The sequence below is a fragment of the Mastigoproctus giganteus genome, chromosome 5 (genome assembly GCF_048544385.1).
Source record: "Mastigoproctus giganteus isolate SK-2022 chromosome 5, ASM4854438v1, whole genome shotgun sequence".
In the NCBI taxonomy this organism is placed as follows: Eukaryota; Metazoa; Arthropoda; class Arachnida; order Uropygi; family Thelyphonidae; genus Mastigoproctus; species Mastigoproctus giganteus.
Genome location: NC_143579.1, coordinates 216,655,740 through 216,678,075, shown reverse-complemented (window position 1 = coordinate 216,678,075; position 22,336 = coordinate 216,655,740). Strand labels below are relative to the sequence as shown.

The following is a 22,336-nucleotide window of genomic DNA, read 5'->3' as shown; positions in this document are numbered from 1 at the left end:
TATCCATGCGAACGGAGGCCCAACATGATATTAGGTAATTGGTCATAATTCAGTGATCACTTAGTGTAACTGTCCTAGAAAAATAACATTTTTCTTTTATGGTACCCTCGTGGATCTTACAGGGACGAGGATTGTCTTAAACATTAAGGTTGGTGTCAGTGTCCGTTGTTTCTTGCACAACTACCAAAGGTCATGTCAAATTGAATCCAGAATTGTACATCAAATGTTATTTATACGAAATAGGCAAATACTGTCCATTAGTAAAAAAAAATTCCATTTCAATATACAGCATTTTAATTTTGTCTGAAAATATTGCGAATGTTTATTGAAAATGAAATCATGCAGGACCGAAAGAGAACATTGTTTTAAACATTTTACGATCCAGGAGAGGAATTTAACGATCAATTTACTAAAATCTGTAATAAGGGTAATATAGAAGACTATCAAGCATTAGCTGATTAATAATACTGAATTTATTGCGTCTCACATTTTACCTTAATTATAACGTAATAATCGTAGTGTCTACATGTTAATGAAAAAAATTAGGTAGCTGAAAACAAATAAAATAATTAAATTTTTACATTTTTATAACACATGGAAGTAGAAAAATTCCATCTACAATAGCTAAAGGATAATTCTGAAGATAATTTTGGTTCTGGAGACTGTCTGTAGGGGTCCGCAGGTGCCAAGCGCTATACTAATGATCACAGCGACTTCCTGAATGATTTTTATTATTACTTGTTTTCATAAATCTGAAAATTATCCTGTAGCCTGTACCAAACACACAAAACTACTTTTGAAAGCCACCAGAAATAAGGTGCTTACGTTTCGATAGTATCTGAATACTGTCTTTATCAGAGTAAACTGTTTGCTCGGAATGAAGCAAAATAAAATGTATGAAATTAAACATTAAATATTCCGACTCTTCTCGCAATAAGATCCGTGTAAATATATTTTTTCCTCCGATTGGTTAAAAGCGTCAATTTAATATTTATAAAAACAAGTAGGAATCAATACTGTGATTTAAATTTCATTTAAATAGGAATTGTATATAATAGACAAAATAGAATGTACTTATATTCGTTTCTTATTTTTAGTAACGGACAGAGACGAACAGAAATTCTTCACGAGAAGTAAGTTTCTTATTACATGAATCCCCAATTTTATTTAACTCCCAACTTGCATATTAATATGTGATACACCTGAACCAATGTATAAGTTTATATATATATATATATATATATATATATATATATATATATATATATACACACACACGAGGTGTGGCAATAAAGTTCCTGACTGGTTCTGTCATGTTCAGTGAGTTTGGATATAAAGGGAAGTAGTATGTTGTAGTTCAAACTTCCTCCAACAGATGGTGGTACAGAGACTGTCCAGTCGGCTGACAAGTTGCAAGTAACAACCAGTTTCGTTGAATGGTAATAAGCGGTTCAAAGACGTTTATACCATTCAACCATTCGTGTGAGGATGTTCTCAATGACCCGTGGAGTGGACCTCTGTTACTCTCTCAAAATGAGGACAGAGTTGCAAAAGTTCGTGAAATGGCAAGAGATCGTCGTTTAACCCTCAGAATGATGGCTGATGAGTTGGAGCTGATAATAAGGAGAGAGTTCGTCAAATTCTGCATGAAGATTTATTCATTCGAAGACTTCATCCAAACTTGTCAAGACAATCCTAATTTCCTCGACTGTATTGTTACTGGAGATGAGTATTGGATGTTTCAACACGATGCAGAGACGAAGGGTATGAGGATGCAGTGGACTTAAAATTTACCTCCAATACTCAAAAGTTTCGTTTACGGAAGTCCAGGATCCAGACACTACTATCATGTTTTTGACAAACCAGGTGTGATAGAGGAGGAAGTCATTTTACGCACAGGTGCTTCAAAGACCAAAGTGCATTTCTAGGATGAGACCGCAATTTCGAGAGAAAGGTAGCTGATTCTTGTTGCACGACAATATCCTCATCCATTTGTCACTTGTGAAGACATCTTTGTACAGATCAACCATCCACCCTAATGTCCCGATCTAACGCTTTCGGACTTCCTCTTTCCCAAGGTGAAAACTGCCCCTCAAAATAAAGAGACATTTCAGGATGTTGATGACATAAAGAAAAACATAATCGCCGAACTGACCATCATCTCTTTGAACGCTTTCCATGACTCTTTTTATTACACCAGTCCTCTGAACTTTATTGCGAGACCTCATATATATAAGATATTTTTCTGTAATGGCATGAAGTGATATTATTAGAGTATTACGGGAAAAAAAATTATTTAAAATTCCATATAGGAAATATATTTCTATATCTCTAATATATAGATAAGATTTTTTCACAAAAGTACAAGAAAATGCAATAATCACTAAACTTCTAAAGTAATTGAATGTATAAATTGAAGTATTAATGTGGATTGTATAAAACATTGTTTCATGATATGTTTAGACTTCTTAACACCATATACTACTTTAAGTGAAATTTTTTATTTAGAGAACAGCTGTTGATGTTCCCGAAAGTCCAACCCAATCTCCACGTGGTAGGGGAGTAACAACTATGAGTAGGAGAGTTTGCAAGAGTGCTCCTACAATGGCCAAAAATGCACGATATGCAAATGTAAACTGTCACATGATATGGCCACAAGTATAACATAAATAGCGTACGATTTCCTGGGTTCCTTAGTTGGCTTGGTATTGGGAAGACAGATTTCCGATTTTCAGAAAGGTGTTTTTGTCGGTGCGCGTTTAGTAGCAGCCACAATTGAGGAAACAAAGGAAATCGGTGGTGTACCTAAAGCAGCCATCTCAGAAGTATACAATGAGTAGAGAAACAAAAGAGAATGCATCTGTAAGAGGCATTGATATGGCAGACAGTCGGTACTCCAAAGACCACAAGCATTTAAAGCGAACTCCGCGTCAGAATAGGTCCAGAGTACAGAAAATTACTGCAAAATTTAAAAAAATCCAATTACGTGGCGGTAGTTGAATAATCTGGGATTTTGGTAGTCGTGTGCTTGAACTAAATTCAATCCTTTCTGTTAAAAAAAAAAAAAAAAAAAGCGAAAGATTCGACTGGAGTGGTGCACCAACGCCAACACCGGACTGTGTAACAGTGTAAAAACCATAAAGACCATATGGTCTGACGAGTCTCGATTTACACTTTTTCTGTACCAATGGTAGGATGAAGGCTTTGTGTGAACTTCATGAAGCAATGAGTCCAGATTGTCACGTGTCCACCCACGTGGCTGGAGCTGGTACCATGTCATGGGCTTTGTTCTGTTGATATGAATTGAGTCCACTCATACTGTTAGAAGGTCATGTTACCTCCAATGAATATCTTTCTGTCGTATCGGACCAACTTCACCCTGCAAAGGACAACGCAACTATCTACCGTGAGATCTCCAACATCTATCTACACTTACCGTTTAATTTTCAAGATCTCAATCCAGTTGAGAATGCGTTAGATATCCTGATGGAAAAATGATCAAATCTGGAGTTAGACTCCTTCAGGCACCTAGTTGAATCCGTGTCTATACGTGTGTAGGCTGCAATTGTGTTAAAGCATTTAAAATTGGTTTAAAACTGACTTTTTTTTATTTAAGGTTGCTATTTACTGGAGTATTTTTTAGATAAATAATGCTTCCACAAAGAAATGTTTGGCTTAATTGTTAAAAAAAATCAATAACTCTGTAATCAAAAACTAAAAATTTATTAAATGCGTATCACATTTTATTACAATCGTTATGAGTTCAGTTCAAGTGATGCAGTACCAAGGCAACTCGTTGTGAAGGTGGAGAGGACACATAAAGATACAAAGTTTTTCAGCAATACTCTCATAATATCGATCCGTGCCATTACAGGAAAAGAAAGCTTTTCCTTTTAATGCTGTTCATATTTTGTCATTCCATTGTTTTGATTTCTTTATAGAAATTTGAAATAGGAAATTTCAATTTCAAATTTTTTCAATTTGAAATTGAAAATTTCAGAACTGCACATTTTCGAGCAGTTTTAAAAAAATTAATCTTATTTATATTACACAAAATTTAAAAATAAATTAATGGACAGTAATCACGAGCACAAAATAATTTTTAATGCAACTTAATCCTTATTAAGTTGCATTAAAAGAAAGTAAATTCAAATTTCATTTAGTAATTAAAATAAAAATTATTGAATTAATATCGTAAAAGGAATTTCTCATTGAGAAAGGTAAAATATGAATAAACATGTATTACAACTGTCATGGAGCATGTTCACTGTCTTCTAACCATAAAAATTCATACACATATAGTGACTCCATTTATTGTGTAATAATTTTTATAAAAATAATATAAAAAGTTAATTTAAATATCTTTTAAATTTATTATATAATTTTCTCTGTGTTCTTTTTTGATAAATATAAGTATATTTAGGCACCTTTTCCTTCTTATTTATCTGAATCCTAAACCACTAGAAAATATTATTAATCTGTGGTTTCTAATTGGTTTAATGACGTCACCAACTGCTTTCTTATCGGTTGGTTACTATGTTTGTCCGTCCGCATGTAATTTGATTTCTAGTTGATTGATTTTCATAAAATTTTATATGAAATGTGAATCATGAAATATTTGTCTGCGTTTTGCCACATGAGACCACCTACTATATGACGAGCGACCATTTTAGTTTTTTAAACAAAGTCAGTTATCCTTTTGGCAAGGCCATCTGTTTGAAAATAGTGCAATATCAAGGCAACTCGTTGCAAAGGCAAGTTTGATAGAGAATTTACAAGGTAAAATTTTACTTTATATTGCAGATGTCTTGATTTCTTTAACTGGCTATATGATAATTCCATATTAGTTAAAGAACAAACACTGTATGAATCTATCACCAAAATCAATCAGCCTAAATTTGTAAAAAAATTATGTCCCAATCCCAATCGAATGCCCTCTACAAAAAGTTTTTCGCTCTACAAAAAAAATCTTTTTGTAGAGAGATCTCTCTTTTTGTAGTGATTCGATGGTCCTTTTCAAAGTAGTCCCCATTTGATGAAATGCAAACTTTGAAAATAGAAAAAAATTTGAAGGGTGCAAGGTCAGGGCTGTAGGGCGGATGAGGAACACAATTGACATTAATGCTGGCTAAGAACTCGATGGCAGTGTGAGGTGTCGCATTGTCGTGATGCGGCATCCACCCAACTATGTGCAGTTGTGGTCGTTTGCAATGAATGTGATCCACAAAGTGTGCCTGTGGTAAGGTCGGATAACAGACATGCAGGTATAACACTTTAGTTTAAATTACGTATTTCTGTTATGTAATTTAGAATAATTTTTTTAATATTTTTTAGATTTGGACAGAGCATAAGTCATAGATTTATTTTTTGACTTTTGGAAAAGTCCTCTTCGCTTTATTTAATTTTTAAATATTACCAAAATTACTAAGAATGTAGTTAAAAGTAAATAATTAACTTTTTGCCTGTTAATTGCTAATTAATAAACTAATAATATATAGAAGTAATTGTTTACACTTCACGGAACATACTTTAACATAATATTTACTCAACTTGTAATAAAATGCACTTATTTCCTCCAGGATTTTAATAAAAATTTAAATACAGCGTATATTTTACGCTTTGTGATTTAAAAAATAAATAAACAACAACACAGCTCAGATCGTAGTATACTGTCAACACTTTTGTAATGTACTTTACTTGTTTCCTTTTTGGATTTCAATCTTTCTCGATTTTTAATTTTTTTTATTTTATATTTCGATTTATTTAGGATTATTTTGGATTATAAGAGCAAAGATGACACATATTTTGCGTTTTAATACATTTTAACATATTTTTTGCTGTCATTAGTATAATAAGCAAAGGTAATGATGATTCATGTCAGTAGAAGGTCTGGATACAGAATACAGGTGATTGCAGAGTGAGTAAAACTAATTGAATGACAAACTGGCCGACCTGTTCAACGCTATATATACACTCACTTACCAAAAAATTAGTAACCTTTTACAACTACCATAACTGATAATTATATATGCAGTATGCAAATATAATTTGTCACGTGTTATGATCACAACTTTCTCAGTTTAGGATGATTGTTTTGTATGCAATCCTTTGTCCTTATGAAACAGGGCTCATTAATCATTTCTGTTTTGCCACAAATTACCCTCCCTCTATATTATGTATACACTATCCTTGCAAAATTAATGGGACACTTGCTGTTTTGGTAGGATGGTGTATATTATATATATATATCGTTTAATGTGTTTGATTGTCACTCATTTCTCTTTTTACATTCCATTGCAGTGCATTTATTATCTCGGACTATACAAGGAACATATGTTAGTGAAGGTGGTGGCTTTGACTACGATCAGTCCTGGCTCTGTGCCATGTAAGTTCATATTTTCAGCCTTTTGTGTATATGTGATCTTTATTAATAATAATTAATATTTTACTTCTATTAATACAATTTAGTATATTCATGTTGACCATAATATTTAATAAGATACAATTTATTTCGTTTTTTCTTTTCAGTGAATTAAGTTTAACTTTATTATTTTATAAGATATTTATGTGACACAATTGAATTAAATCTGTTTATTGTGAACTGAATTCAGTAAATCTCTGTTTCGGAAAAGATGAACCATATATTTAAGGGTGCATACATTTTTTTTTTTCAAGCTGTACCCACACTGGGCATGTTCTCAGCTCTTCTAAATTGACGTTAAACTGGTCACCAACCCACGCAGAACTTGCAAGAACAGTTCGCGCTCAGCTGTATTGCAACAACTTCTTTATAACTGTTTTGTCTGTTGTCAGCAAAGATCACCTGCTATCTGATGAGGGACCAGTTGGTCCTGAAACAGGCTGTCATAGCAGTGTTATCATTTCAACAAATTGTGAATTAACCTTTTGGTGAGGTCAATGTTTGAGACTAGTGCAATACCAGGGAAACCCATTGCGCTGTGAGAATAACACTTCCGTATCCAGCTGATTACAAAAATAGATTAAAGGACAAGACAATCCTCTAAGCATCTTATAAAGAGTATAATTTCGCCCATTTTTGCGTGAATTCTTATAAGTATATATGAAAATTTTTGGTTAGAATAGTGCTTGGGAATCTTCTTGCGAAGTTTAAAGAAAAATTATTTATTCCTACATACTATAAACTGCATAATAGTTTCAACTTTAAATTTACATAAAATTACTTAATAATTATTTTAATTTCTTGTAAAAAATCTTTAAATATTGCAATATACGAGTTAATTAAATGAATTATTATATATATTATCTAGCTAATGTTCTTTTGCCAGCAGCTTTAGCTAAATTACAACTTTTAAAACAGATTTTTTAAATCTGTTTTAAAAGATCTCACTAGACACCACCTGTTATCTAATGAGGAGCCAGTTAGTTCTGAAGCCAGCTGTTATAGCAGTGTCATCTTTTAAACAAATGGTTAATTAAATCTTTTGAGACTAAGGCGTAGCCGAATCGTTGAAAGCGAGTACAATAGCTTACTGTTTGAGTTGCCTGTTGTTTCAGTCCACGTGACTGCTAAATACGATGACGTTCTTGTGTTTTCTATTTTGTGAACTCCTGTGACTTTGTGTGGCTGCCCATTGGTATTAATAGAGAATTCATTGAACTGATTTATTGGAAAAAGAAATAACTGGAGAGAAAATATTTCTTATTGTCTTTGAGGGTTGCTTAATGTTGGAAATCACTATTCAGTCGAAGTTAGCCGATCGATTAGACGAAGGAACTAGAGTTCTCCTGTTGATTAAATTATGCCTGCCTTTTCGGCTCGCACAACTAGAAAATTGGCCTGATTCTCTTAAAGCCGTTAAATACCAATTTTTTATTTAGTATTTAATTCGTATAAAATTCTTGATATTTGTTTAGGAGCAGGATTTTAGATTGCTTTTAGCTTGAGTTAAAACTTCCTTCCATCGTGGATAGCACAGTTGGTAGAATCGCTGTCCTCCCCACACCGGGTGGAAAAGACTTGAGTTCGAGTCCTGTCGATGGCATGAGGAATTTTTATGGGCTTTTTCACAACATGGCTGAGTTTTTCGATCTCAGGCGAGGGTAGCATGGTTTTTCATCCAGCAAACAGAAAATCGATCGACCATAGAACACAGTTTACACGAAGTAATATGGCCTTAGTTGTCGATCTTCTAAAACCCAATTACAACAATAACAAAACTTCCTGTTTTTTTTCTTCCCCTGCAAAATTACCTACCATGTTTCCTTTATCTTTTGACATCCAACTCTAGTCTCGAAGTACTCTCAAATCTATTGGCGCACACAATTACAGAGTATATGGATATTGCTTGTGTTTCCCATGTTTCGATTCTAGGGAGGACTGAAACATTTTAAAATGGTATAAATATTCTTGTAAAAACTAAGTTCTTCGCTTTGAATTCCAATAATTAAGATTTTTTTTGAAATCGCTCAGTTTTTCGTTAAATGATCAATAAATGCTACCTAAGATTTTAGAAAAGAAGTGTTCATTTTATAGTAAAAACAACTTCGTTTTCCAACAAAATCTTCTAAGTATTCAATGAGCATTGCCAACGAACAGTATGCTGCATATAACATTAAGGTAACCTGATTTCGAATAATTTTTATTCGCTGGACATCCGTGGACATGAGTGTAGATGTGGGTCAAGGTAAAAAAGAAAACCAAAAGGAAGAAAAAAGTACCTCTGTGGTTATTGATTTCCAGTTTTGTTGGAGCTCCCGGTTTTGGAACCCAGCTATAGTCATTTATTCATCACAGAAACAAGCGAAACTCGGAGAAATACAATAAATAATGCATACACGTCATGATATTATATGTCTGCGTTGAATATTTAATATTGGACAATACTTTTTGTTGGTCAAGGACAAGAGGATTGTAGGTTAGTGGAAACCAAAAAGGATCCGAAGATAAAAATTAAGCAGTAATTCAATTGGAGAATATCCAGCATGCTTATGATTATTATTGTAACAAAATGTAAATGGAGGGAGTAAAATATAATTACTGTAGTAAAATGTAAATATAGGAAGCAGAACGCAGTTAGAAAAACGTAGATGTAATAAAAAAAAGATTGAAATGGCCTTTTTTGTGGTGCATGCTTCAGAACACGAGGTTTGATCGCAATAAATACTCTTGAAAAATGTTGTTCTTAAATTTTAAAATATTTAAAAATCACATTATTATTTGGAAAATTAAAAGGAGGAGGAAAAAGGAATAAAATTGAATAATTTTTCATTTAAACTTTAAAAACGAAAATAAATGGTGAACCCAAATTTAGTTTAAATGAGTTCTTTATTCGAAAGACTTCAAGGGGAATTTTTGGTTTTAATGATTCTAATAAATAACATTGTGGACTGATTAATTAAAATGAACACCGGAAAATAAAAAAAATTGTGGGCCATTTTGACAAGGGGGCGAGTTAGTCGGTCTCGGGCAACGGTAGCATGGTTTATTCTTCCGAAAACTCTGTTTTTTCGTCCAGCAAATAGAAAGTTGACGTCAGAACACGCAATTTAGCCTTTAACAGAGACCCAACAGAATTCTGAGACAGCACACAAATTCTGATATTAGGGTGCCCTGTAAATGATTATATCTACCCATATATTAGATTAAAGAAGATACTTGTTAACGTTAGACTTGAAATTCTTTGGATTTTAATTTTAAAGAAATACGTACGAAGGAAGGTTGTTCCAGAGAGCGGAGGTTAAATGAAAAAAATGAGGAAGAAGAAAAGTTGGACAGTAAATTTATGTTGGTTGGTGGTGGCACGTGTTTGGACTGTTTTGAAAGAGAGAGCGAGAATTATAGAAGCCAATTCAGAAGAACAGTGCCCATGGAAGTATCTTTAGAAAAGGCATGCAGCAGAAACAGTGCGTCTATGAGAAAGCGAGTGGAGAGACTGTGTTAGAAATGAGTCATTAATTAACCTAACTGCCCTCTTCTGAATGGAATCTAGAAGCCTGAGAGAGCTTTTGGGGGCACCACCCCAAATGTGAGAACAATGTTCCATGCTAGTGCGGATATGGGATTGCACAGGTGAACAGCTGTTGGAAAGAAAAGTAGCGCCAAGAGCGAAAGAGAAAATGCAATTTTTTAGATGCAGAGGAAGCAATATTTGTAATGTGCTTATGCCAAAAGAGATTAGAAGTAAGGGTAATCCCCAATAGAGATATATAATCTTTCCTAGAACTCGGAGTGTCATTGAAGATAAGTATAGGAGCAGAAGAATCCTTTTTTGCGAGATATAAGATAAGACAGTTTTAGAAGAACTGAAGTCAACTAAGTTATCTTTGCCCCACTGAATAATTACCTAGAGATCAGCATTTAAGGAATTGTTAGTGGATATTCGAGAAGTTGAAGTTGTTTGTGCAGGGTAAGGTTTCTCAAACTGGAAGGTGGAATGCAATGTGCTATCATCAGCAAAACTATAGATCGGATTTATGGTAAATGGAAGGAGGTCATTGATATACAGTATAAGAAGGGGAGAAAGAACGAACCTTGCAGAACACCAGCATTAGTTGACAGTTAGAAGACAGAGAGCCATCTACCATCACCCGCAGTGAGCGGTCAGAGAAGAAAATGGAAAACTGGAAAAATAGTTGAAAAGATTTAAGTTTTCTCTCGGTAATGCTACTGGTGTCTTATGTGTCCACTAATATTTCTGAGTACTACTGTATACTTCTGAGTTTGATGCCCGTCCTCTAGACGCTGTTGTGAGGAACAGAAAAGGATGACAGTATTCGTGGTACCCGCACCGGTACGTCTGAAACCAACCGACCATCATGCCTCGCCCAAAGTCATATAGATCGCGCTCTTGGACCGACCTTGTATATGTAAAGCTTTTCATTTGATCGAAAGATCAAACATTTAATTGATACAAATCCGAATGTACAGTATCTATGCAATTCCAAATTGCATTAAATTTAAAATTCATAATCTATTCTGTTAGTCCTACAAATATTTAATTTTGGTAATCCAATAACCCAACTCGGCTTATTGAATTACCATTTTCTGATTTACAAAGAGAAGTATGATTAGTTATAGCTAATGGCATGTGAGGACTTTCTAAATGATATACGAATGTTGCTAATCCATTCGAGTACATCTCTGAGAATGTCCATCGATATTTCTCTTCTAAATCTTAAATGAGAAACAATTTAAAGTGTCCCATTTCGCTATCAAACTACTAAAGCGAACTTGGAAGCCACTAAATCCATTCCTGATGAATATTCTCAGCATGCGAGAGTTTTGGAGCGATATAGATGTTGACAATATCATCACGAACAGAGCAAATAGTTCCTTGCTTCAAAAGATGGGATACTAACACCAAATAGTTTCTGATAGCGAATGGCTCAAGAGATCTGACGAGCGCCAGTCCGATGTTCGTGCATATAAAGGTAGGCAGTGTCCTGTCATCCTACCCCCATGAGGAAATACTCGCTTCGAAGTCCTTATCAGCTGTCACGCTCTGTTAGTCAGTCTTTTCTGTGGATCGTAAAGGAGTCATATCCACATGCAGCCTTTGGAAAATGCGTGGAATTGTGTAGGAGAGACTGAATATTTCCTTCGAAATCAGTAATGGAGTTACCGACGATGCAAAGTTGTTTTTGTAGCGCCATCGTCCGTATGGGATTTTAGCTGATAAGAATAATGTCCTCTGTTCTTACCAAATAAACAAGTCCTTGATAAGAATTATAACTTTGATTTACTGTTTATTCCTCGAAATTTAATAAAAGTTTTAATATCTTACGAGGGAGAATGAAATCTATGGGATTCAACCCAAACTTCGTTTGATAATGATTATTTCGTTTACATTATATACGAAACTAATGTTATGCAACTGTGCCCATTAATTGCTATTACAAAAAAAATAATGGTTGGGACTTCTTGCAAATTTCCAAAATCCACCTTGCATCTAAAGTTTTAAATTTCAAATTTTGGGCCCATTTGAACAGTTTAGCCCTCCCATTGTGGGGTGTGGGGTTTTTTGGTAAGATAATTACTCCATTCCTTGGATTTACCACAGGGACATTTGATCCACCGTCTTTGCAATATTTAATAAATATTTTTGTTTTATGCATATACGTATTATGCATTCTTTCTTATTCCTTTATTTATTTATATTTACTTTTAATAAAATTTAAATCCTTGGTGAAGATTATATTAATTACGTTTTTATGTAAAAAAAATCTGAATTTCTCAATTGGAACAGGCGAGATTTTGCGGATTCTTTTTCATCTACTGGAAGCTGAAGTCAACTAATAGCAGGATGTCAGTGCTACCAATTATCGTTTCTCTATATTCTGCATTCTGCAAAGGAGATATTCTGTTTCCTAAATATGCTGACGATTTAAAAAATAATGATCAAGATAACCTAGATTGTCGGCAAGTCATCATGACTCATCTCGGTGACACTGGATCACGTTGCTCAAGACTTAGGTCAATGTGGCCACAAGATAAACCCGGACAAATCACAGGCAATTTTCTCCTTAAAGCAGACAACATAACCTTTTGATCCCATGATCTGCGAAAAAAAAAATCCAACAGTTGATATGCAAACGGACTTGGAAATTATATTTGATAGTATGAGCAGGTTTCACCACCACATTGAAACACTGATGGTCAAAATACCCAGATAGCATTGGAAGTGACGTCTTGTACATGCGCAGAGCCAAAACATCACAAGTGAATATTATCCCTGGCCCATGAACAACATACACTCACTAGATTCCGCTTGGTGTGTGGTGGAGTCTAGCTCTAGATTTATCAGCTACTGTATTGTGGTCCGTAGAGTACAGTGAAGTCAGACTGCCCTTTCCAGCATATATCAGACATCCACAGTTGATTCAGATTTGGAGAATCAGACGACCAAGATAAATGCCAGAATCTTGGGAATGTTCCTCGAACCATTCAGGTACAATTTTTCCAAGCTGGATTATTGCATTGTCGTCTTGAAAGAATCCATCGCAATCCGAGTAAAAATGGAACACTAGGGGATGAAGTTGGTCCGATACGACAGAAAGATATTCATTGGAGATAAATAGACCTTCTAATTGTGTGAGACACCTTTCTGAAAATCAGAAAGATCAACTGTCTTCTCCACGACCGAGATCGACTAAAAAGCCCCAGGGGAAGTGTACAATATTTATCTGGTACCAAGGAACTTGTTATAATACCACATTAACAACTTACCTTCATATATCGTACGTTTATCTGTTGGCACCAACTGCAAAGAGTTTCTATATTTTTGGCCAATGAGTGTGTAATATAAAGCTTTAGGAATTAGCCGGATTTTTTTTCCAAATTACCGAAAATTGACTTTTGTGGCAGTCTGTGACGATTATATCAACACATTCCGACTTTCTTGCCCCCTACCGGTACCAAGACTCTCCAATCTTAATATTTAGGCTCTTTTGTGTCTTATCCTTGTAATTAGAATACACTATACTGCCAAAAGTATACGGACAGGACATCTCTAGTATATCGGAAAAATGAGCCATCCACTTATCAGAAAAATATTCGATTTTCCGAATATTTTTCCTTCCCTTCTTAAGGAGTTTAAAGCGCTACAAATTGAGAAAGTTAAAGTAGGAAGCGACTTTTCAAAAATGGTAATAACGACTGGAATATTAACGATACTTATAACAGCAGTTTAGAGTAATTCTCTTGTCGGTTTGATGGACTAATATTCAGTCACGACGTATTTGAGATTAAAAACGAATTTTTATGAGGAAAGCAATGAAAAAGATGAAGTATGAAACATTGAAGTGCTCATAAATGAACATTTAGTGAAATCGCTTCGATCTATTGCCATCAGAAGTTCAAACTGGCTTTCGGAAGATTAATATTTAATGGCTTTTCAAATCTTGCACTTTCGGGTGTTCAGAAGTTTCTAAATGATACAGTTGCTACAGAAATAAAAGTTAATGGCTTCATTTATAGAAAGTAACAGCGCTTAAGTAATTTATTATTTTTTTTTTGAGATTTTTACTAATATTCAAAGACATTTATTTCCCCTAGCGGGCGTGAATATTTATAAATATTTCGAATTTTACTCTGGGTTTATTTGATCGGCAAGCTATATTTTGTTCAGTTCAAATAATTTTGGATATTTGAGAAATTTTATAACATTGAAATTGAAAAACATTTTACTACGTTAAATCGTCAGTGTCTAGCCATCCACCCTCACTTCTTTACTTCGCAGAACAACTCCTTAACTCAAGAAGCAGTTTATTATTATTATAAAGGTGGTCTAGTATTAATCACAAGACCGGTTTGTTTAAAAATTATCTTAAAGATTGGGAAAATCACGTTTTTTTGTGCAATCCTTTGATTTTCACTTGCTCTGTCATTCTCTCTACCTATATGTACTTATTTGTTCTTTTCTGCAGAAAAGCTATCTCTATAAAGCAAATATCATCGAGAATATCTTTTATCTTCTCTTATACTTTCTGAGTTCCAGCATTTCCGTCTGGAGAGCAATTGGCCTTCCTCATTTTCTGTCTTCTTACAATCTGCCTTGATTTATGCCTTGTTAGTCCATGCTCTATTTCTCACATAACTCAGTCTCTTCGTCTCCATTCGAGCCTCTCTCTTTTCTCTTGTCCGCGATGTTAAATGGAAATCTCATTTTTTTTTTTATTGACAGTCCCTCCTTTATCTTCATATGTCGAAACCATCCAAGTTTTTCTGCTGATTTTCTATTTCTGTGTTTTGATCTTCCATTTCTATTGCTGCTTCCAATCTCAATCGGGTTTTTTTTTACTTCTTATTCTAGGCGTATATCCTTTGACTGTTCGTTAAATTTCGAAATAAAGAAATCATGGAGATATTTAGTATTTTAAAGGTGAGTACTTTTCAAAAATGGAAGTGGACTTAAGAGATCACCTTTCACGTTTCTGTCTGTCTGTCTATCCGTTCGTTGGCATCTTGTTGTAAATAGGGGTGACTTCCTTCAGGTCATCCCTATTTACAACAAATTCAAATAAATTTAGCTCTGCTTCTTACAAACAGGCAAAAATAATCTTCTGTTGGATACCTGGACATACTGGAATAGCGGGCAACGAACAAGCAGATTTTTCTGTCAAGAATGCGAGTCATATAACATCAAACATCCAGATACTTTATACCGATTACAAACATGTCATACAATGGACTGGAAGAAAAAATATCTATCCATTTGGCAGGAGAACAAAACCAGATTAAAAACGATCACAAGCAGTGGCCATCAAGCCTAAGAGGGAATAGGAAGGAAGAAGTTGTGCTTTCTAGATTACGGATTGGGCATACCTACCTAACGATGGGTATGCCTAATCCGTTAGGTGGGTGAAAATAACGGTGGGTATGCCCTCGGGATGATCCTCCACTATGCAGTAACTGTCAAATTCAACTCACAGTAAAACACCTTATCCTTGAATGCATTTTATACTTAAGAGAACGACAAATAGCTTTTTCTTCACACCAATGTACTTCCAATTAACTTACTTTACAGCAAATTCTTGGAGACCGACCAGATATAAATTCATTACCTTCCTGAGAACGATAAACAAATACCATCAAATCTGAATCCACCTAATACCAATTAATATTGTAATGGGTGCATTATGACCGTTAGTAGCCCTTGCACCAACAAATCAAACAAACAACAACAACATTCTATGTGTGACTGTTGGACTTCATTATCCCTCACGAGAACATAAATTCCCAAATGCACTGAGTGATCACTGAATTATAACCACCTACCTAATATTTCGTAGGTCCTCCTTTTGCCCTCAATACAGCAGCTATCCGACGTGGCATTGATTCAACAAGATGTCAGAAGCTTTCGGGAGGTATGGCCAACCAAGCTGTGTGTAATGCGGTCAGCAATGCAGGTATGGAGGTGATTGGTGTATCCAGACGCCTAATATGCCTTTCCATAGTGTCCCACAAGTGCGCTGTGGAATTGATATCGGCCGAGTTCAGAGGCCAATCGATATGCTGGAAGCCACAACTGTGTTCCTCAAACCATTCCTGCACAAAAAGTGCCCGATGGCTCGGCGCATTGTCATCTTGGAAGACACCATCGCCATTCGGGAAAAAGTGTAACATAGCGGGGTGTACACAGTCAGCAAGCAGTTGACGATAACGGATACCAGTGATACGTTGTTCCACATGCATCAGGGGTCCAAGTTCCTGCCAGTGAAACGTGCCCCACACCATACAACCGCCTCCACCGGCCTGCACTTTTGATGTCATGCATGATGGATCAAGAGCCTCATGTTAACGCCAAATCCGTACACGACCATCCACCGTGTGGAGTAAATAACGTGCCTCATCCGACCAGTACACCTTCTTCCAGTCTTCTAACATCCAACTTGCATGCTCTTTGCACCAGGCGATTCTTTTACGCCGATGAACCTTGGTTACGAGAAGATGCCGTAGGAGTCGACTGCTGGTATAGCCCATGCGTCGCACGCATGAGCTATACCAGCAGATATTGTTCCGGGTCGGAACAATATCTTGTATTGGGTAGTCAACTTTTCAACAGTGCTGCGCCTGTCGCCTGTACGAGTCGTTGAATCCGGCGCTCTCCTCTAACATCAACCTTTCGCTGACCTTTGCAATTTTGAAGTCGGTTAGTTGTTTGACCATTTTGACGCCAGTCCTGGTACACTTTAACTACGGCGGCTCTCGAACACCCCACCAGTTCAGCAGTTTGGGAAATCGAGGCACCAGCTCGTCAAGCACCCACAGTCTGTCCTTTATCAAAGTCCGATAAATCCTTCCTTTTACCCAACACGCTCGAAATTTTACTTCCTACTGAACCACTGACACCTTATCTATGCTACGTAGGTCGACTAACTCCGCACTCTCGTACCTCACGTGGTCAACGGGTCGCATTCAGTTTTCATAGGGATGGGCATAATTCAGTGATCACTCAGTGTATAATATCAGATCTAGAACCACTAAGTGTTCTTACCATAAAAACCAAAGAATGTGTATAGCCACACTCGATACCCCCGATAAATCCATATCACGGACATTGCAATTGCTGAAAAAAAAGTGCTGGTCTGATGAATCAGGTTCCTTCATTGTATCGTGTTGGTTTCAAATATTGCATACTAGTGTCATCCCTTTGGTATAACGATTCAAGTGCTAGTTCAAGATATAAAATTTATGTTGGATGTTACTCGTATATCCACTTCAGCCAGGCAAATCCATCTTCCTTGAAATATGCCACTTCCATCTTGCCCTAGTATGTAGCACAGTCGGTAGGATCGACGTCTCACCGGGTGGAAAAGACCTGAGTTCGAATCCCGTCGATGATGGGAGGAATTTTTATGGTTATTTTTCACAACGTGGCCGAGGTAGTCGGTCTGCGACAATGGCAGCATGGTTTTTTCCTCCCGGAAACTCGAGTTTTTCGTCCAGCAAACAGAAAATTGACCTCAGAGCACGCGCAATTTACTGACAATATACATTTGTATATGGCCTTAGTTGCCGATGCACCTAAAAACCAACAACATATACAACAGAATATACCGGCAACTGTTTGGCACACCGAGCTAAATATCTTGGTCCTTGCCAGTATATATAGATGTTTATTTTGACAAGCAAAACTATTTGTAATTGGATTCCTCAGAGTTGAATGCAGTATAACTGACATTAGATCACATAAAATCCCTTCAGTATCAAAGGTGAATGCTTTCAGTTCGAACAGGTTGATTGCTTCCTGTCTAAATTGCTCTTTCATTTTAGCTTTTATGAGTACGTTATTGGAATACCTTTTTGCTATTTTTCAGCTAAAAGGTATTCCAGCAATGCACTTTCAGCAAAGTGTTAGCGAAAAAGGGGATCACATTGGCTTTTCTTATACAAAAGGGATTCAAAAAAAGATTTTTATTACACGAAGAACTGGTAAATGTTTATGGAGAAGACTGCCCAGGTTACAGTGTTGTTGCACATTGGTATGAATAATTCAAATATGGAAGAACCTCCGTGTATGATGAAGAAATCCCAGGACGCCCAGCAACCGCAGTAAGAAGAAAGTGTTGCAAAAATTGAAGCATTAATCCTGGAAGATGTTCCAGAGACCCTACACCAATTTGGAGAACATCAACATTGCGTATGAGTAAAGTATCTGCTGGATGGATTCCTAGACTTCTGACCACTTACCAGAAGGGGAAGGGGGCATAATGTGCATATGAAATGTTGTCGATGTGCCAGGAAAAGCAAGAGGAGTTTTCTTCATGGCTAGTCATCATGAATGAAACTTGAATCCATCACTATAATTCCTAAAACTAAACAAATGTCAAAACAATGGAAGCATGCACAATCGCCATTCCCCAAAAAGGCTGCAAAAGTCATTTTGTCTGATGACTGTGTTGAAAAAGTGTTGATACATGTTGTTGTTTTCAACCTTCTATCACAACCTCCTTGGTGAATGCAAATCTTTTTTTGAACCCCTTCTTATATCTAAAAGTCTTAAAGCTATTAATTTCAACCCTGTAGGGTAAGGTGCTCTGTACTAAATAAATAAACAATAATAAACAGTCCTTGGTTCAATTTCCCTTTTGTGAGTAGACTATTTGATGATCAGTGAACCTCCTTTTCCTATTCACTTTGTCGAAGGCGCTTAAGTGTAAAGGAGAAGCAATGAATTAAGAACGGTTCCCACTATTCGATTCATCCAGACTAAAGCACTTACATGCGCACTAAAACAAAATGAGAAACTTAAGTGGTGTGTGCACTGCTTCACATCTGTGGACGCTAATTTAACTGGGACTCGTTGTTGCGCATTAAAATCGCTCTCCGCAGCCAACGCACAAACAAAAATTGCTAAACAGACCACCGTTCAACATTACTAATGAAAGTGAACGAGTCCTTTATTTGCAACTTAATGCTTTATAAAGTAAAGCAATAAATGATCAGTTATGTTTATTTACGAACAAACCAACCAACATTTTGAACGATTACAGAAGTCTTTAGTGGTTGCCAATCGATATTTGGATTCTTCCTCATTGCTCATAAGCATTAATTGCTGATTTTCAGATTTCGTGCAGGAGAATGCGAAATATAACAAATCACCCACCATGTCTCTGCTATACTTCGTAAAATTAATTTTCCTTACGGATTTTTCTTTATTCTTTCTCTCACGAAGGAAAGCCAGTAATCCCTCCTAAAAGGATAGCTGAGGAATTTTTTCGCCTCTGGTTTATTATTAATAACCTTCGTTGTACATACTTGTATTTTTGTTCCAGTTTCGTTGAATTGTTGTACACCCAAAAATTGTTGTAGACCCAGATGCAAAAAATATCCTTCAGAAAAATTCGATTTTAAATGTGTTTCTAACGATTTATTATTTTATACTGGCAATTAATTATTTTATATAATTATAATTCACGATTTATAGCAAAAAAAATGAGCAAAGACTTATGCGCAACCGAAAAAATTATCTTCTGCGCAACCGAAAAAATTATCTTCTGCGCATACGCCATATTGCCTGTTAATCCCACCTATCCAGTGCTTCAGCTACGACATTTGGTATATACGTAGCCTATGTGATATGTATGAAGAAAAATAATTGTGATTTTAATGAATGGGCTGGCTCAACGAATCTTTCTAAAACAATCAAATATAAAATTTTATGAACTTCCATTTATTAGTAATTGAGTTATTACATGCGGACGGACAGACGACATGGTCAAGACAATAGGCGCTTTACGCAGATATTCTAACGCGCCTGAATAGTTAAAAATTGCGGTTTTTATGTATAAAGGCCACAACTGTCTAAAAGATAGGAGACAGAAAATAGTAATCAATGGACATACGAGAGGTCTTTGAATAGTTCGTGGCCTGAGTCCCCTTTGAAATCACTACACTTTTGCCACGATGCTCCAATGCGTTGATTCCAGCCGCGGAAAATGTTTACTCTTGGTCCTTCCCTCTAGGAATGCATCCACTACAGCAATGATGTCACTGTGGATGGGGAAAAGCCAGGTATTTTTTCATATTAGGACCCAGGGAAAAGTCCAATGGTGCTAGATCTGTTGAATATAGGGAATAGTCCAAGATTTCAGAGCTGCACTCACGCAGTGCAGCAATGGCAGTAACAGATTTGTGAGCAGGCGTTTGTCCTGGTGGAACAAGACCCCTTTGCTGATTATTCCTCGGCGTTTGTCTTTGATGTTTTCACGTAAAACGCCTCACAAAGTCTGCATCTGTGACTGTATGGCCTTGAGATAATACACTAGGAACATTCTATCCGCATCCCAAAAAACTAATGTCATCACCTTGCGCAGGATTCAATCTGGCTTTCTTTGAAGGAAGAAGAAGAAGAGTTGAGTTATGTTTTTACTGTTTCGACTGCCTCTTTGTATCTAGCTGAAAGTGATGGACTTGCGTCTCATCCATTAGTCGCAGAATTTGCAAGGAAATTTGCTGGATCTGCTTGAAAGAGATGCAAATGTTCCCTTGACTTGACAACTCTTGTACGTTTTTGATCTGCTATCGAAAACTTCTTAAAATCCTACAACAACAATAACAACCCATTAGGAATGAAGTGATTCTGAATCTAGAAGAAGCTGCTGCTGTAGGTGATTCAACAACTTAGGCCATATTGCTCCGTATATAATATGTCCGTAAATTGCATGTGATCTGTGGTCGATTTTCTGCTTATTGGATGAAAAATCTGAGTTTCCATTATACTCACGGTTGAGACCGACTTCATCAGCCACGTTGTGAAAGGGCCCATTAAAATTTCTTGTGTCATTCACCAGACTCGAACGCCAGACTTTTCCACCCGGTGGGGAGGAAGGTGATTATACCAACTATGCTAATCGCTAAGACAAGAAAAATGACTATGTCCATTAGCTTTGTAAACTCAAAGGAAAAAGGCTTTAAAATGGAAGAATACATACCTCTTTAGTTCGTGGAAAACACCCACTCCTGATAAGCTGCAGAGTTTAGATTGCGTAACCCTTTTCTTAATTAAAAACAAACTAATCCTGAAAGAAAACCAGCTAAGAAGGAGTTTCTTAACATAACAGTTTCAAAATTTCAGTTGTAAAGAGAAAACAGTTTGTTAATGGGCTTAGTTGATGTACAAGAAAGATCTTCTTTCATGCTTATTTTTGTAACGTTAATTCCAGAAATTTATAAATCCACCACTCGATGCAATTAAGGGATTTCATTTTAGACAAATATTTACAGCAAGGAATATGTGGGGAAACTTGGAGTAAAATGGATAAGTTTGGCAAACATATAGAAATAACAATATGTTTGCCAAACTTATTTACATCCATAATGTAAATCTCTTGTGAAATATTTTGGGCGAAAATTACTTCGTAAACAGGGCCAGTTTTTCTTTGCTAACCCATTTTCCCATATTTTCTTTATAAACCATTTAATTAGCTAATGAGTGTTTGACATTTTTAGCGAATGTTGTAAGAACCAATGGAGATCCAATTTGTTCTCTGGTTGTTGTCATTGCTGTATTTTAGGAGCATTGACTAAGGCCATGTTTATCCGTGTATATTGTCTGTAAATTGCGTCTTCTGGGGTCGATTTTTTGTTTGCTGGACAAAAAACCCGAGTTTTCGGAAGTAAAAACCATGCTACCCCTGCCTGAGACCGGCTAACTCAGCTACGTTATGAAAAAGACCCATAAAAATTCCTCCTGTCATCGATGGGATTCGAACTCGGGTCTTTTCCAACCGGTATGGGAAGGACAGCGATCCTACCAACTATGCTACCCATGAGGGCTTGTTCCCTGAACATACTGGATGATGATCCAATAGATATATTGACCCAATGGCTCTGATATTGACATTGGAATTCCTGATTAACTTGATAATTATTCTGTTGAACGATGTCACCTCAAAGTTATTTATTCAAATTCACGGCTTGGCGAGCCATTAGGGGCTCGCCAAAGGGCTGCCATGTTCAAGTTCTCTTCATAGAGTCCAGGTTCAGCTTGCAACCTGATTCTCAGTTACTACAAATCTACTAAGAAACCTGCAACAACTTTCATTGCGTTGGCTGCATTTTTGTCGAGATGGACTTATGATCTGACATGTGATTTAACCATGCGAAATTTGGGGACACTATCCTACATTAACAAAATATTTGCGCTTTTATTAAACCCCAAACACCGAATATCAACAATGCACCTCGCTCAACACTGATAGCTCGAAAACAGACCAGGAATGGTGCCAACGCAATTTTTTATGAGGTACATACGAGCACCTCGTACATGCATCTATCTACCACAGTCAACTTGTAAGGATCATAACAAGAATTTTTGAAATATAAAAAACTTTTAGTCACTGGACAAAAACA

General features: G+C 36.2%; 1 protein-coding gene across 3 annotated transcripts in view; it reads left to right on the top strand.

Moving 5' to 3' along the window:
* Positions 1-22,336, top strand: part of LOC150086107 (solute carrier family 4 member 11-like) — a 478,166-nt gene that overhangs the window by 281,766 nt on the left and 174,064 nt on the right. For all 3 annotated transcript variants that reach the window (XM_090373714.1, XM_090373715.1, XM_090373713.1), the window contains 2 exons: positions 1,098-1,133; positions 6,301-6,385. In XM_090373714.1, the coding sequence (XP_090229840.1) occupies positions 1,098-1,133; positions 6,301-6,385 (121 nt within the window). The remainder of the gene's footprint in view (positions 1-1,097; positions 1,134-6,300; positions 6,386-22,336) is intronic.